The sequence below is a fragment of the Zerene cesonia genome, chromosome 1, assembly GCF_012273895.1.
Source record: "Zerene cesonia ecotype Mississippi chromosome 1, Zerene_cesonia_1.1, whole genome shotgun sequence".
In the NCBI taxonomy this organism is placed as follows: Eukaryota; Metazoa; Arthropoda; class Insecta; order Lepidoptera; family Pieridae; genus Zerene; species Zerene cesonia.
In genome coordinates this window covers 7343460-7360330 of record NC_052102.1, presented here as the reverse complement: position 1 = coordinate 7360330, position 16871 = coordinate 7343460, and the positions used below count along the sequence as shown (strand labels likewise).

The 16871-nt window shown below is 34.2% G+C and overlaps 1 protein-coding gene across 3 annotated transcripts in view; it reads left to right on the top strand.

Moving 5' to 3' along the window:
- The window catches only part of LOC119831724 (protein ultraspiracle homolog), a 34139-nt gene extending 19291 nt beyond the window's left edge, over window positions 1-14848 (top strand). For all 3 annotated transcript variants that reach the window (XM_038355219.1, XM_038355202.1, XM_038355210.1), the window contains 8 exons: window positions 3686-3893; window positions 6670-6895; window positions 9859-9997; window positions 10456-10598; window positions 10980-11055; window positions 11688-11837; window positions 12058-12107; window positions 12543-14848. In XM_038355219.1, the coding sequence (XP_038211147.1) occupies window positions 3686-3893; window positions 6670-6895; window positions 9859-9997; window positions 10456-10598; window positions 10980-11055; window positions 11688-11837; window positions 12058-12107; window positions 12543-12764 (1214 nt within the window). In that variant the 3' untranslated portion in view covers window positions 12765-14848. The remainder of the gene's footprint in view (window positions 1-3685; window positions 3894-6669; window positions 6896-9858; window positions 9998-10455; window positions 10599-10979; window positions 11056-11687; window positions 11838-12057; window positions 12108-12542) is intronic.
- Window positions 14849-16871: the final 2023 nt, after the last annotated feature.

The window sequence follows — 16871 nt, the reverse complement described above, 5'->3', positions numbered from 1 at the left end:
ATATTAAGTTTTCTCTGGTTTATTTAGCCCTTCATCCTAACTTCTCTCCGATCATATTAAATAGTAAAAGCTTGTTCAACTTATCTCAGTGTTCCCAAGCGTCCACTAAATGTGTTACGATACCTTTAAGTACTTCTGCAACACTTTCATCATAGAAGTATTTACATATACTACTTATATAAAACACGTGCTATCAACAGTTAATTAATAATTATGCAAAGTCAAAGTCAAAATTATTTATTTAGATTTAGACCCCAAAGGGGCACTTACAATAATGTATTAAAAACATTACATAAAAATATTATAAAATAAAAATAAATAGAGTACAAATCACAATTAATATTATTACATTTCCACTCTATATTCACATCATTAACAAATTCGTCAATTTCATAGTAGGTTTTAAAATGAACTCCATATTTTCTAGCTCAATGAGACTCTATTAGTGTAATATTTTTATTACTGTCCTCATTGCGTATTACCCTATGATCACCTGTATAAATCCTTCATACAACACTCAACACATTAACTATTCTATTACAGCTCTTGAACCAACGTCTATAAAGTGTTTAATAAATTCGAAAGAGTGTCCAAATATGGTGTGTGGTTAGCCTAAGCTGAAGCACACTATTGCTGAAGTAATCCTTCTCGTTGCCTTGTTGTCACAATGTATTGTATCCACTAAGTGCGGTGATTGGTAATATCTATCAGAGATAATATCACATCGATCCGATGCTTCACAATATTACTTTTCCGTTTACTTATCCTATATTATGATGTGATCTTGTCAGCCTTTTAATAAAACAAAACATGATTTAGGGACATGATATTGTACGTGAGTATTATTTATTTATTTATTTATTCTTCATTGTATACACAAACAATACAAAATATATGATAATTGTAACAAGGGATTTTATTAAGTTATTATAAATTTATTACGATATTATAAAGTATTACACGTGGAAACTAAGCTAACTTTATCCTTCTAATGTTTATACAACGACTTGTATATTTTTGCATAAACATATATGTCTATAATTGTACTCGAATATGTTATTTTTTCCTTACTAAATTTTGAACGTTTGCGAATTATTAAGTAAACGAACGAAACGGTACCTAACCTACGCGGAAGTTAATTTTAAATGACAAATATTATATTTAATACATATATTTATTATTTATGCTTATAATTTCTATAAAATATTATATTTACCACATTCTCTTCCATTAAAATTCGGCTTTCTCAAGCTTTACGACAAGTGTCAATATTTCCACAATCCTGTTCAATATTTATTGTCAATGAAATTAAAAACAAACCAAAGTCTATACAGCAGCAACAATTCTAAATATGTCGTCTTGAAAAGTTATTTTAATAAAATAAACAGTCTTTTATGTTTGCGCCAAAGAAACGTAGGTAATTGTTTTGTTTTCTAAAAGTTCCATGTCCGGAGATAATTAGATGAGGTATGTTTTGTTTATCTTTGTATTACTAAGAAATTAAATCGTTTAATGTGCATTCTCTTATAGATTGTAATAAAAACAGACGAGTGTACTTGTTTCCGAAGTGGAATGAAAGTTAATTTCGTTATCTTTGAAGTCTTTACGTTGCGTAAAACATATTTGCCATTATTTATTTTATTTCTTAGTCGATACGACCATATATCTTTAAAAGGCTCACTAACTGTGTCTCTACCTACTAAGATTTATAAGTTTAAATAGTCATTTTCATGAAAGTCTAGTTGATGCTACTTGGATTGCAATAATTACGTCTTTTAATTAATTCTTTTACGAACATTAATTTTTTATATTTTTTTATTTAAATTTTGAGTTACCTACTCGAATGGATATAGCCACTTATTATTTCAACCGAAAATATGTACCACTATGTCATTGGTTCATACATTATAATATGTTAAATGTGTCAAAATGAGCTGCATCATATCGCATTCTAGTTTTCTTTGTGCGATACCATCATGTGGCTTTATCGCCTTATCACGCGCATTCATTGTGTTGATAAAATTTGTTTTCACTCTCTTATCGTCAATACCTAATTATAATAATAATATTGTGTATTTTTAAGTCTTTGTATTAAGCCCACGTAAAAGTTAATTGAATTTTTGCGTGCTTATCATATACGTACATATTCCAAGATATTTTCTTGAGTAACTTGGACCCTAAGTCTTTTATAATGAACGTATATTATATGAAAATAGATAATTTAGAAATAATTTTGAAATTAAAAATAATGTATTCGAATAATGTGGATGAATACTTAACTTTATAACAAAAAAGAGATACCGAGTATAAGATTGAATTGAATTAAAATATCCGTTCGCCTAAAACTTTCTTTTTATCTCAGCGACTCCAAAACAGATTCCTTTGATAAACCCTTTTACAAATTTTTGTAAGTTTTGTTTCGATACGTATTTGGAGAGCCCGCACAATTTATTTTCGGTTTGTCTTTATAACAACATTCAAGTCTGCTTTTGTCCACTGATTTGTATTTTTTCCCGTTTGCCATTGTAATTTAAAATTCTGAATGCTAAGGGTCCATTTTCATAAATGTTTACCAAGTATAGAATTCGTGTTCTATGTAATTATAAAAATTCAGCATGTTTTATTTTACTCTCTTGTTAGCTCTGCATTAATGATTTCATGTACTCATATTGCGTACATACCTTCCGTAGAGACGCAAAACAATAATTAATGTAATATTTTGATTTATGAAATACACTTTAATTCGCTTTAATTATTCACGAAGTCACGCGTCAGTTATTTATGTAATTTGCAAACAATTTTCCATCGGCTCTGCGTAGGCGAATATTTTCCGAGAGTGTTTTGTAGACAAACGCCTCCAATTTAGCGAGAAGGTGCCCTTACCATTGAATTTTCATCACAAGGAGACTGGAGGGATGTTTGTTCACTTTTTGCGGGCTTCTGGAGCCCTCCGTCTAATGGACCGGTTTCTGATTTTTCTGTACAGCTTTCGTTTTTGTTTTATTATCTACGCCATTCGCCTTACCATATTTCGATTTCAATATACGAAACGTTTTTAGGTCTTTATTATTATTTTAAGTAGTTTGTTATGAGTTGATATCATTCTGACTCAATATTCAAGACTGTTTTCAAACTGGTAATAAATCGTTTACCTATTTGTATATATTGTAATATTTATTTCTATATTATTATTATATTCGAATATTGTTTACCTAATGCATAACTCTTGACAGAATATAATTTAATATTATGCAATATATGTAATGATGAACGAATAAAAAGATTTTCAAAATACATATACACACGAATTTACCTCTCTAAGATAACGTCTAGAACTATCTCAGTATGATTGACGTTGTTACACCCATGCCATGTTTTATGTAATTTTCAGAGTGTTGTGTCTAAATTTACGTATTTAAAGAGCTATATTGCTAAAGACATGTATACGATGCTAGCGAATAATTTCAAGAGATATAAATTGTTTTAATATTGACAAGATAAATGGGTACTTGTTCAATTCCAACGATAGCATAATTTACTGCATTGTTACTGTGTCGAGACGACAATAAAGGATGCGATTAACTGATCGTCTTCATGCTGACCTAAATATTAGAGTCGGTATTAACGGTTAGGTATTGTGAAATAATTCTAAGGGCATTGTGTTAAGATATGGTTTTGATTGCAGGGTTGAACCTGGAGCCAGGTTTTATGTCGCCTATGTCACCGCCTGAAATGAAGCCGGACACAGCGATGCTGGACGGCGGAATGCGCGATGACGCGACGTCTCCCCCTGCGCTCAGGAATTATCCGCCTAACCATCCTCTGAGTGGATCAAAGCACTTATGCTCGATATGCGGCGACCGAGCGTCGGGCAAACACTATGGGGTGTACAGGTAGGTAATAAAAGATCATTTTTCGGTGGTCATGTTACGTTTATATATTATGTATGATCTCCTCCTGTTTCTAGGAACGCAAACGCTGTTTCATTTGAATAAATTTCTCCGAAGGCACTACGACATGCGCAGCGCGTATAACGTTTCTCTCCTCCTGAAATTAAAAAAAATATTTCAACCGTTATTGCCAAGTAGTTCAATTGATTTGGATATATTATGTACGTTCCTATTTTAGAAATTGGTTTTGTTCAAGGTTTCATTTAATAACTGACTTGTTATAGGTATAGGGATGAATGAATACTCAATATGTTTAAATTAAAGAAATATGTTTAAATTAATTGTCAAACTGCGCATCAAATTATGAAACAAGCGTGCGAGGCATAAAATCCACATTCAGACCAGCTGTGTCCCTCTGATATTAAACTGCTTATGAGTTTTCAATTGATAAAAAAAAGGCAGAACGTTTTATCGAACTGAATTTATTCAGACTTCACATGTCTTATATCTATTGAAAAGAAAAGTATGTTATAGAAACGCCTACATAGTAGCCTAATGTTTTGTTTTCAATTACTTTCGCATGGCAGATGTTCCATAAATGTGGATAGATTGCGATCCATCAGAGTCAGAGTTATAAATAAACCCACCGAGGCCTATCCATTACATAGGTGCTTACGGGATGATGAGAACTGCAGTATAAGTCGGTTTCAACTATTTCGCACACGATTGAACACAATATTCGCTACGTAATACTAGAATATTATTCGCACATGAGATGCAAAGATTAACATCACTGTCTGCACGTTCTAGCGCCATTTACGCTATAAAAATGTATGGTATATCACTCGAAGATAATTGTATATAAAGACGTCTAGACTCCTAGACTGCTGCTATACTTTAAAATTAATTTTATATTACATGCAGTCAGGTATATTGCTGCAGACAGGTACACCGTTGTTTGTGTGTAAGTGAGCGATTTGCCTGTGAAATGTTCATCGATTTATTATTTTCCAAAGAGCACGGTGGCGTGGGAGGCGCCCCGTGTACGTATAATTCTATTTAACCTTTACTCATTCTGGATTTATACATTATTGAAACAATTTACAATTCTATCGATCGTCGGCCGCTTGTAATGTCATGCAAGAGACATTTTATTTTCACCTTGAGAATGCTTTATGCTAACGATACATCGAGGGCAGGTAGAATGGATCATGGGTAGCGGGTGTAAATTAGTTTCGAAATATTTGGCTTTCTTTAATGCATTCAGCGAAATGCGTCACGTGCTATAGCGCGTGCAATCGTTTCAGTGATTACATTTGCAGACAAGATGAAAATGAAATTGTCGTATCTTTTAAGTTTTAGACACTGCTGTAAATGGACAGTTTGCGGTTGACCTAATATAGTTTATTCGGACATCCTAGTTTAAACTAGTCTAACAATTAGTTTTTATACTGAAATAATAGTCTATTACATAAAACTTTTAATCCACTTGTAAATTTGTTTCGACTTGATCGAATATATTATTTTACAAAATATTTCCTGAGTAGGTACGAAGTTAGATTAGTGCATACGTTCTTTGGATTTCTAAAGTAATAAGATGGAATACGACTCCAGTTAAATCAAGCATAAGTCATCCACTTGAAATGTAATCATGTGACTAATGATGGTCGGAGCGAGGGCTCTTGCGATTCATCCGTTCTTCATTAGTACTGATGTTGGTAACAGCTGACTGTACTTGTCATGTACAACAAGCTTCCCATTATTCAAGGATATAAGTGGTCACACAATTTCTGTAATTGCTTTGTCATTAGTGAATTGAAATAGTTGACACGAAACCTTAATATCCGTGCATACCTATCTGCTGATAAATATACTATTTATTACAAATGACCTGTGTTAAAAATGCGGTTGGAACGAAATGTAAAATAAATCAACTTTAATTGACACAGTATATTCAAAATATACGCCAAGAGAAGACTCTGCACGTTTTCAGGGAGTCGCTAAATATCCTCACGGTCACAGCGTTGGTCATTTATCATTTTTCAATAGATCGCAGACGAATAAAATTGTACCGGACCGTCCTAACCGATTCGTAACGCTCTCGGCCATGGCCAGAAAAACGTTTTATCGTTTAACCTCGTCAATCAACAAAACCGATCACATATATCACCTAAATGAAATCGATTTTTTATTTATAGTCCTTTTTTGTTGTGTTATGAATTACTAGCTGCGCCCCGCGGTTTCAACCGCGTAAGTCTGTATCCCGTAGGAATATCGGGATAAAAAGTAGCCTTTATGTTATTCCAGTTGTCCAGCTTTCTACGTATGTACCAAATCTAATTGAAATCGGTTCAGTAGTATTTGCGTGAAAGAGCAACAAACACACATCCTTACAAACTTTCGCATTTATAATATTAGTAGGATTAGTGGGACTAGTAACTAATAAAGTAGGATAGGATTTGACATGGCATCGCATAAGTAATGCACATTGATGTACTGTGTTTAGCCGATAGCTGGAAATCCGGCTGTATGGAATTTTATATGATGTCATCTAAGTTATTGGGATGAATTCACTTACACATACCTCTACATCGTGGAAAAAAAGAAACAATGAACGAACGTATAGATAGTCTATTTTGGCACATTTTGTCATCTTTAGTTACATGATTAAGTTAAAAAAGATAAAAGTATGACAAGTTGTTAAAGTATCTGTTAAACTTGTATTACAAATACAGTACATTAAATATGAAACTATAAAATTTAATCATTAAATTTTCAGTTGTGAAGGATGTAAAGGCTTCTTCAAACGGACGGTGAGAAAAGACCTGACGTACGCGTGTCGAGAGGAGAGGAATTGTATCATAGACAAGCGGCAGAGGAATCGATGTCAGTTCTGCCGCTATCAGAAATGTCTCGCCTGTGGTATGAAGAGGGAGGCGGTGCAAGAGGAGCGGCAGAGGGCTGCGAGGGGAGCGGAGGACGCGCATCCTAGCAGTTCTGTACAGGTATGTTTGTTTTATAATTTTCAACTTTTAAGAGAATGACGTCATTATACATGTCGAATTGGTAATTTGTTTGATATTAAATCTTGACCAATCTATATATTTTCGAGTCTGAAACATCTTTTGAATTTAACTTAAATGTTTATTGACAATGACTAAGTTTTTTTTTTACCAATTTAGTTACCCTATATTCTGATTATTTGTGCTGTGTGTGTTACGATGTGTTAATTCATTTTATTATGTTCTATTCCAATAAAATATACACCGTACAAATATAAATGTACCAACTTATGTAACGAATATATATATGATTAATCTTCACCCTTTCACAGCTATTTAAAGCACAATCCATGAGAATTTCATTGGGTTCACGCTTTATTTATAAACTTGTCGAAATATACATATTAATTATTATATATTACTTATTAGCGTGGCTCGTGTATATACTCTCTGAATATATTCCCAGAAAGTCTAACGATCGGAGTGCTGATAAAAGCTTCAACTCGGTTTAGTTTTCGTATGCGGGTTCGTTCCTTATCGAAAAGACGACTTAATGTGAAGTTGTGTTATACATACTTAATTGTCATCGATCTGCAGATCATTTGGCGATAAAGATATGAAGGAATATAAACATGTTAATAAAACACAGTAATAAAATGAGCACGAATTACTTGTTAATCAAAGAGCCATAAATCTGCCTGCTCCGTTTCTCGGTAATCACGAATGCTAGATTGATCCTAAATTGCTACAATGGCTGAATTAAATATATTTGCCATTTGTATAGATATATATTATGCATATACTTCTCAGCGGGAAAGGTATTCGCATACGAATAAACGTAATAATTTTATGTTAATTTCGTAAATCAAGGTCGCTCGGTGAAGGCTGTGCTCTTGCAGACAATTCAACGAGTTTATGTTCGACTGGACGCCGCCATGTTTTTAATTGTTATTACATTTTCCTGTATTCAAAGGGTTCACTTATCTTTTTCCATGGAATTTTATATGGGTCGTGGGATAACCATGTGCTATGCGAACATAAAAATACACAGGACTGTATTTGTTTCAATGAAATCTGTTGTATTTGAAATAGTTGAGTGAAAAAGTTATCTCGGCTAGAACATATTGTGAAGTGCGTATTCGATTTTTGTAGGGCGAGGCGATATAAAATTGGTGACACGCCCTGGGGGAATAATTTTTTTAATTTTAAATCTAGCAGATAATTAATTGGATATATTTAACATTATCAGAGTCAAATAAGAAGTCAGAGTAGATTAATATTTTGGTATTTAAACTACGGCGGAGACCCCATTTTTGTTAACTACAAATACTAAAGACAACTGCGTGTAATTTGTTATGATCGAGTCTCGTTTCCGGGGCCCTTTATTTGCTCAAGGACGTTGCTATCGCATCATATCATCATACGAAATTATTGTATATATTTCGTGAGAAGATAACAGGTTATATAATATGAAGTCCTGTTTTAGTTTGCGTAAGAATTAAAATACATTACTTGGTTATGTTGGGGAGGCGGGATAATCCGATAAGTGATACTGATTAGCATAATGTTACAATAACATTAATGAAATTACCTTTTATATTAATGTCGACGAGAAATTTACTGTTGTACAAAGTCCAGATTTGTCAGAGGGTGGATACGCAGGAGCGGACGTCGGATAAGTAACAATCGCCACTTTTAATCTTCTACCGTTCTTTAACGCGCAAATATAATTTTTAAGAATTCAGTCAAGTAAAATTACAAATGTCAGTTGTATTGAAAGACATTTAATCGTACGTTATGAACCGCACTAGCATTCTACAATAAATGGGTTATTCAAGACAAAAATAATTTGCAATTCGAACAATTGTTTCTGAGATTAGCGCATTTAAACATATTTTTCAGCTTCAAATTTTTAAGGATATAGAAAAAAAATAGAGAATACAATAAATTTGCTTTTATAAGTGCTTTGTTTATACAGCGTCCTGTACACACACACATTCTATTTATTTTCATTATTATTCACATTACTCTGAGACAGGTTTTATTCATTTATATTCAAATCTAGGGAAATAATAACATCACATGATGTAAAAACACCTATCAGATACCAATAATAATGTATCAAATGGAAACCTGCGGCGGTGAATTTACATTTTGACCTTCTCTTGAAGATGTTAAGCTGTTGGAAATATTTAATTTTTAGTTTTATAGCATTGAAATGCTTTATAAATGAGAAATTTTGAAAGAATAGAAAAAATTTGATCACGAGGCAGGATTCGAATCTGCGTATCTTGCCTAACCGTAGCAACGCCTAGCCTCTCGGCCACCCGTGATCCTGCCACAGTAATCGAATTTCTTCTACTCTTTCGGTTTAGGCACATGAAACCGAAAGAGTAGAAGAAATTCGATTACTGTGGCAGGATCACGGGTGGCCGAGAGGCTAGGCGTTGTTGGAAATATTGTTTTGTAAAAGCATATTAAATAGCTGTCTATGCTTTTGTCTATTCAATGTTGTTTATAAGCGATGCCATGCTTAAATGGCGAAAGATTCATTTAGATAAAAAATTCAAGTGATTCAGTTTTATATAAATAACAACTTAAGTGCAAAATACATCACTACATAGTATAAAACAAAGTCGTTTTCTCTGTCCCTATGTACCTGTGTATATATATGCTTAAATCTTTAAAACGTGAGTGGTTCAAGAGGAAGGTTTGTATACATAACATCTAATGAACTACTCCAAATTTAATGCGTGCGAAGCCGCAGACAATAGCTAGTATTATATATAATACATATTTATTTTAAAACCAATCAAATATTTAATCATGAAACTTTTCCAGTAGGACAAAATTACGGCCAAAAAAGGCCAGAATGGAAGAAAATAAAGGGCAGAATGAATTAGTTGAAAAATTATGTTATTTTTTGTTTCAAGTGTAATCTTAAATCAAATTATGTCCTTTTTCAGGAATTGTCTATCGAGCGGCTATTAGAAATGGAGTCGTTGGTTGCCGATCCCAGTGAAGAATTTCAGTTTCTCCGCGTAGGGCCCGACACAAACGTGCCGCCGCGGTACCGCGCGCCTGTCTCTAGCCTTTGTCAAATAGGTAAGCTAAAATTTTTTTGCAAATTTACCGACTTATTTATCAATATATCAGAAAACGGAGGCTTTAGACAGAGATGTTTGAAAAATTAATAAAAGAAAAATCGACTGGTTTTAGTCCTTATTGTTGTAAATAAATTTACAGATTATAATATGTTTGTAACTAAAGTCGTGTTATTAAACCATGCTTAAGTATCTTGTTATAATTCTATTTGCGATGTATGGTCAGGGAGCAGCGCCATCTAATGGCACACAAACGTACAAACTGTATTGGTCATCAGTACTTCTAGATGGCGCTGTAATCATTTCATACCGGCCTATAAATTCGAATATAATATTTATAATCAGCGAAATTAAATAATAATAGACTGGTATTGAGCAATTATGTGATAAACTTAATTTAATAATTTCCATAAATTTTAAAACATTTTTTTAATAATAAAAATTAACACTAAATTCCAGGTAACAAACAAATCGCGGCGCTAGTTGTGTGGGCGCGCGACATCCCCCACTTCAGCCAGCTGGAGATGGATGACCAGGTGTTGCTCATCAAGGCGTCCTGGAACGAGCTGCTGCTGTTTGCCATCGCTTGGAGGTCTATGGAGGTGAGGAAAACTGATATACTTATGTATATATTTATTTTATACTGTATGAATTATATTGGCGAATATTGATTTAAAGCAAAGACTGTCACCGCTGACTTTTTGTTTGATTTTCTAGTCTTGTACATTTCTGCTTGAAATATGAAAAAATCTTCGTGTACCAAAGTTGTATGTTGTTTTCATTTTCAACATTACATTTTTTATAATTTCCAAATTTTTCTTAAAAATAAATTGGCAGATATTTATTTGAATATGGAAGTTTTAATAAATGTTATTACGAATTTGTTTTTTAGGAATTTGTTATAGTATAGTGCATAGGATGACAATGGAGATAATAGACACCTATAAATTCTCGTATTAAACAAGTGATGTTATTTATTTTAGTACTTGGAAGACGACCGAGAAAATATGGACGGCACTCGAACGGTCTCGCCGCCACAGCTCATGTGTCTAATGCCAGGTATTTTTCTATTATTTTTTATTTTATTATTTTACTGGTACATTGAACAGTTTTACACGCATATATTTTTATTTCAATGTGATTATATTAAATTAATTGATAACTACCGAGGCTCGTGGCCTTAGGCCCGGCGTGACACTTGGCTGAGTACTAGGATGGGCCCAAACAAAAGTCCTGTGACGCTGTCGTACCCTCCTTGGCTAAGCAAACGTACACAAAAGAAAAAAACATTTTTGGAACAACATGAGCTATAAATGAATAACGATCAACAACACAAAGACATTTGAGTATCGGCTGTATTGTACAGATTTTCTTTATAATTCATTTTTTTTGTGCAAGTCGAGCACACTTCGGCACGAATTGGGATAGCTCGCACTGGGGAAATACCACACTCCCATAGAAAACCGTCGTGAAATAGTTGCATGCTACTGTGTTTCGTATGGTGATTTGGGGAGCCGCAGGCCCGTTTCCTTTTCCGCATCCTTCCTAGTCCATTCCTTCTTTCCAGTCGTAATTTTTTTCCTTACCCCTGCAACGCATTCGCAGAGGTGGTGATCGCTAACCATCAGCTGAACCATTTACCCGCTATGACAAAAAAAAATCTCTTATCCACGAACTCTTGTGTATTGCAGGCATGACGCTGCACCGCAACTCTGCGCTGCAGGCGGGCGTGGGGCAGATCTTCGACCGCGTGCTGTCCGAGCTGTCGCTCAAGATGCGCGCCCTGCGCATGGACCAGGCGGAGTACGTCGCGCTCAAGGCCATCGTGCTGCTCAACCCGGGTGAGTGGCCCACCGGGACGTCCCCACTAGCCCCGGGGGCCCTGGGGCCTCTGCAACATTTACTGGAGCTGACCGATATATTCACTTATTCGCTTGAAATGAGAATAAATGTCCCGGTCTATCTAAAAAATAATATCAAAAATAATGCTTGAAAGTTCGGATTTGATAGATGTTTGTAATGGTTTAATGAGAGATTAAATATAAATATTAATGTTCACAGATGTAAAGGGATTGAAAAATCGCCAGGAAGTCGACGTACTTCGAGAAAAGGTAAAAAATAATACAAATGGTATAAAGTACATCTCTCTTTTGCTCCAAAAATCATACCATTAAATTGCTGCGTTGTGACATGAAAGAAAGACGACAAACACACTTTTGGATTATAATATTCGTACAGACAAATAGAGTTAAGAGAAATCCGTTGTCAAAATGTTTGATGTGCGTTTATTAAATCTAGTTTATGATATGTTTTTTATTATTAATTCTCTTAATTGTAAATTGTTAAATACAGCATTAAAAAGGGCAATTCAGTAATAATAATTAATTATTTAATAATAAGCAAATCCTTATCAATATTATATTTGTTTATCGTCGATTCTTTCTCGTTGCAACTGAACGAATTTCACTGGGTTGTTGAAACGTCGTTCGGAAAGTAATTAAAAATAAATAACAATGAATTAACGAATAATTAATTGTGTGCACCAGATGTTCTCGTGCCTGGACGAGTACTGCCGGCGGTCGCACAGCGCGGAGGAGGGCCGGTTCGCGTCGCTGCTGCTGCGGCTGCCGGCGCTGCGCTCCATCTCGCTGAAGAGCTTCGAGCACCTGTTCTTCTTCCACCTCGTCGCTGAGGGCAACATCGGCGGCTTCATCCGCGAGGCGCTGCGCAACCACGCGCCGCCGATCGACGCCAACTCGATGATGTAACCGGGACGATCTAGAACCTTCTAGAACTTTCTAGAACCGTCTGGAGTTTACGGGAGTAGAGGAGACGGCAACGCGTGAGCCGCGGTACTTGTATGTACGTGAACTGAGTGCCGGGATAAAACGTCTGTGTAAAATCATTCGAGTATCGTGTCTATTGCACAGATAGTTTTACAAATGAGTTTTTGCAACTGGCTAAATATACTTCCACTGTATGTATGTTGATTGTTTAATGTAAAAGCCTATTTTGACCCTTGTTTCTGACATTCTCATGTCTGTCTGACTTTCATTTGTAAAACTAATATTGTGCTCAGTCTTCCCCGCTGATTTGTCTAAAGATTAGAAGTATATAATCTGTCCTGCTATCAAACTATATTTTATAATAGTGGAAAAGCAGTTATGTGCACATGGCGTACTCGCGGCTTGCACGTTTCGACACGTTCTGTTGGGATGTTAACCAATTCGATCGATTCGAACTTTGAATTATTGTTTAGAATGTTCGAGACAGTGTTGAGTTATGTAGCAGTTATTCTATAATATTAGGTAACCAGTTGAAGTTTATAATTCATTATGTAATTTTAAATACCTATCCATATTCATTATGATAACCGGAATAAGTATGCGGCGGGGCCGCTTACAATTGCAGTGTACAAACTATTTTTGTTAAACTCATACTAAATGTATAACTTTAATATTAACGATGGGATAATTTTTACACTTCGTTTTGGTTTATTTTGAACCCACACTCGAACTATATGAATATATTAGCATTGTGTTAAATATTGGGATTAAATGTAATAATAATTTTAAGTTAATTTTAATTTGTGTCACAATGTATGTGACAACCAAAGCTAGATTTTGTCTATGGCGTAAATTTCTTGTATTTATTTTTCTGATACAGTTTACCGTCTGTGCATTTAGTTCATGTTAGAACTTTTTTATTTACTACTTATACAAATTTACTATCTAAGAATCATAGGAGAATTAACTATTGTAAGGAATATTAGGTGTCATTTGTAATAAATAAATCTTATACAAGCAGTTGTAAGTATTGTCATTCCGTAGTGTAAAGCCCCGGATTTATGAATATCATGAAATTTTTAAAGAAAGGAAGGTTAGAAAATTTTATCAAATTCTGTTGTAATATCGAGGAAATCGGCTTATCCTTTGGCTGTTTTAGTTGAAATTTATGTCTTGGTGTCCAAATATAAATACCATAAGTCGAATCTCAATTCGAAGCACAGTGAGAAATAAAAACCCGTCGGATCGAGACGCGTTAGATAGTGTAAATGGGGCCGCCTCTTGTAACATAAGTTTATAATGTAATCATCGCGTTAATAGATGTATTCTGCATATAGATGTAAACGTAGTTAGTTGTTTATAGTTTACCAAAACTTGTAATAGTACTTGTTGAAGTGCCGTAAAATATTTATCGACTGAGTTAAATTTCTACATCACATTATTGTCTTTCCTCGGTAGGCGCGTGTATTCTTGGTGCTTGAAAATGCATTAAATTGCATATCAATATGCGTAGCAAATTAATCGTTATTGACATAAAATAAATAATTTGTAAATATTTATTGCATATAATTTTTGTAATTCACAAACTGAAGGGCCTATTACTGTACGTATCGTCTAAGGCCAGTTTATTTCTAATCATAAAGAGCAAGTACGAATTTCGAGATCAGCTACTAAAATAGCCAGTATTACGAACCGAAAAAACGTTAACAATACGATACTGTTATTTACTTTTAAATGTATAAATAGTTGCACTTTTTGGATTTCTAGAAGACAGCTCAATTAGTGACTTCAATTTTAAAGTTCTGTATTATTAGATAGAAATGTTTAAAGTCGTTCTAAAAATAGGATCTATCTATGAAATTATTCAATATATTTTGTTATATTGTATGAATAAACTGTTGATGTTAAAGATTGGTTTATTTCTATGGACGGTTTGAAAATGGATATGTTGCAGCGGTTGTGAGATGATTTATATTGACGTTCACTAAATATCTGACTAAATTTAAGTTATATTTTTTGTATAGACATAGCTTTAAGATTAATGGTGAATAAATAAATCATCAAAATATTGTCTTTTATTTGTTGCATGTCTCCTTTAAAAGATATCATATTACAGCACTCGAGCGCAGTAAATAGAATAAGAAATTCTATTTAGTGTGACTCCATTTTGGTATGAATTGGATTGCCAGCTTGCATGGAAGGTACTACACCCCTACAGAAGTTATGTGTGAAATAGTAGTATTGGAATGTTAGAAAATGATTCGTTCGGTAAGTAGGGCATTTGGAAGACGTATCCTTTATTTCACTCTTCCCAGTGCACTGCACTTTCTTAATCCCGTCGGGAATAAATGGGGATAAAGTATGTGATGTTTATTTATCCCCATTATTCAGGTAATTGCAGAGGTATTACTTCTGCAAATGTACATGTGCAGTATAAGACGTTTAAGAAAAGGCGACTCACAAGCTCGATTCATATGAGAAAAAAAATGTTTGCGAGACCAGGTCTTCTACGTACTTTCGGAATATACATGGCCACCCAATTTTCACGTTAAAAGGTAGCCCAAGTCCTCAAAGTATCATAAAAAATAAAGAGAAAAAAATAGATATTTTAATCATCGTTTAGCAGTATGTATAAGATTTTTTATTAATTTTGAATTCCAACACAATACAGTTCATTCGTACGACTTTTTGTATTTTATCGCCCTAAGTAAATCAGGTAAATCAACTCCCCGATTTTTCTGTACTGACGTAGACATTATTTTGCTGAAAATCATAAAATATATGTATTTAAACAGGCCACTCAATACCTAATGTAATAAACTTATTTTTATAACAAATAATGAGTAAGAGGGTGTAAACAGATAAAAAGGGATAGTCCTTGTGTAAATCACTTTATTAACAAATATATAATTTAAATTCAATATCGGACAATGTTGAAGTCATGCAAATACCATTATGTAAGGCACAGCCAAGCAATAAATGACTTTCGGTGTTAACAGGCATTATATAAAAGTAATTAATATTAATATAAAACACAAAATACTTAAACTACTAAATTGTGTACTTCTTATTTATTAAAGTGAGACGCCTCCATCGACTCGAACGCTTCCAAGTTAACATTTATTCTGAAATTAGTTAAAAATAATTAATAATTATGAGCAGTGAAACAGAAATACCCAAGAAATTAAAGGGAAATAAAACGATTTCTATCTTAGTCTGGTCAAAAAATGAAAATATATATATTTTACTTGTTCATCGCTATAGTATAAATAGAACGTCGCTTTCCGTCGTCTGTGTGTCTGTATTCTTAGATCTTTAAAATTACGCAACAGAATTCGATGGTTTTTATTTATAGATAGATTTATTCAAGAGGAAGATTTATATGTATAACATCGATTGAATAGTGGAGAAATACTATTATTTTTTTGGATTACGAAGTCTCGGGCAAAACTTATGTCATAATAAATTCGTTTTTTTTTTTCGTACTTTTTTTTTCCGTGGTACCTTTTTGTATTGGTTGTTACCAAATGTAATTCAATATAAAATGATGTTAACAAAAAGCTTAATACATACTTAGCGAAGCTGTTCTGCAGGTCCTTAGCCTTGCTGGGATGGCAGACGATGGCCACCTTGCTGCTGCGGGTGTCGAAGAGCGCGGGCAGCCAGCGCGCCGCCGCCGCGTGCGCCTGCGCCTCCGTCACCGCCGCTATGGCACATGTCAGTTCTCTGCAAGTTGTGGTGACGAAGGAATTTTAAAATAGAAGACGAAGGAATAGAAAAATTACTAATGTTTAAGATTATGGTTTCATGGGCTAAGCGAAGCTAGCGACATAAATATTGAAAAAATCAAGTAAAAAATATTGTACGTCATTAAGTTTTTTTCCATAATCACCGTTTACTAAACTATAAGTACCATTGAGCATAGGACACAATCGGTGGAACACCCAGTATTAGTCATTTTTTAAAGTAGGTAAGTTCAAAGATGATCACCTATTATAGCTAGTGCCGACGCGTTTGACATAGTTGGCGAGCGACTGGCGCACCACGTCGGCGGGACACTTCTCGTTCTCCACCACCTCGAAGAGCGCC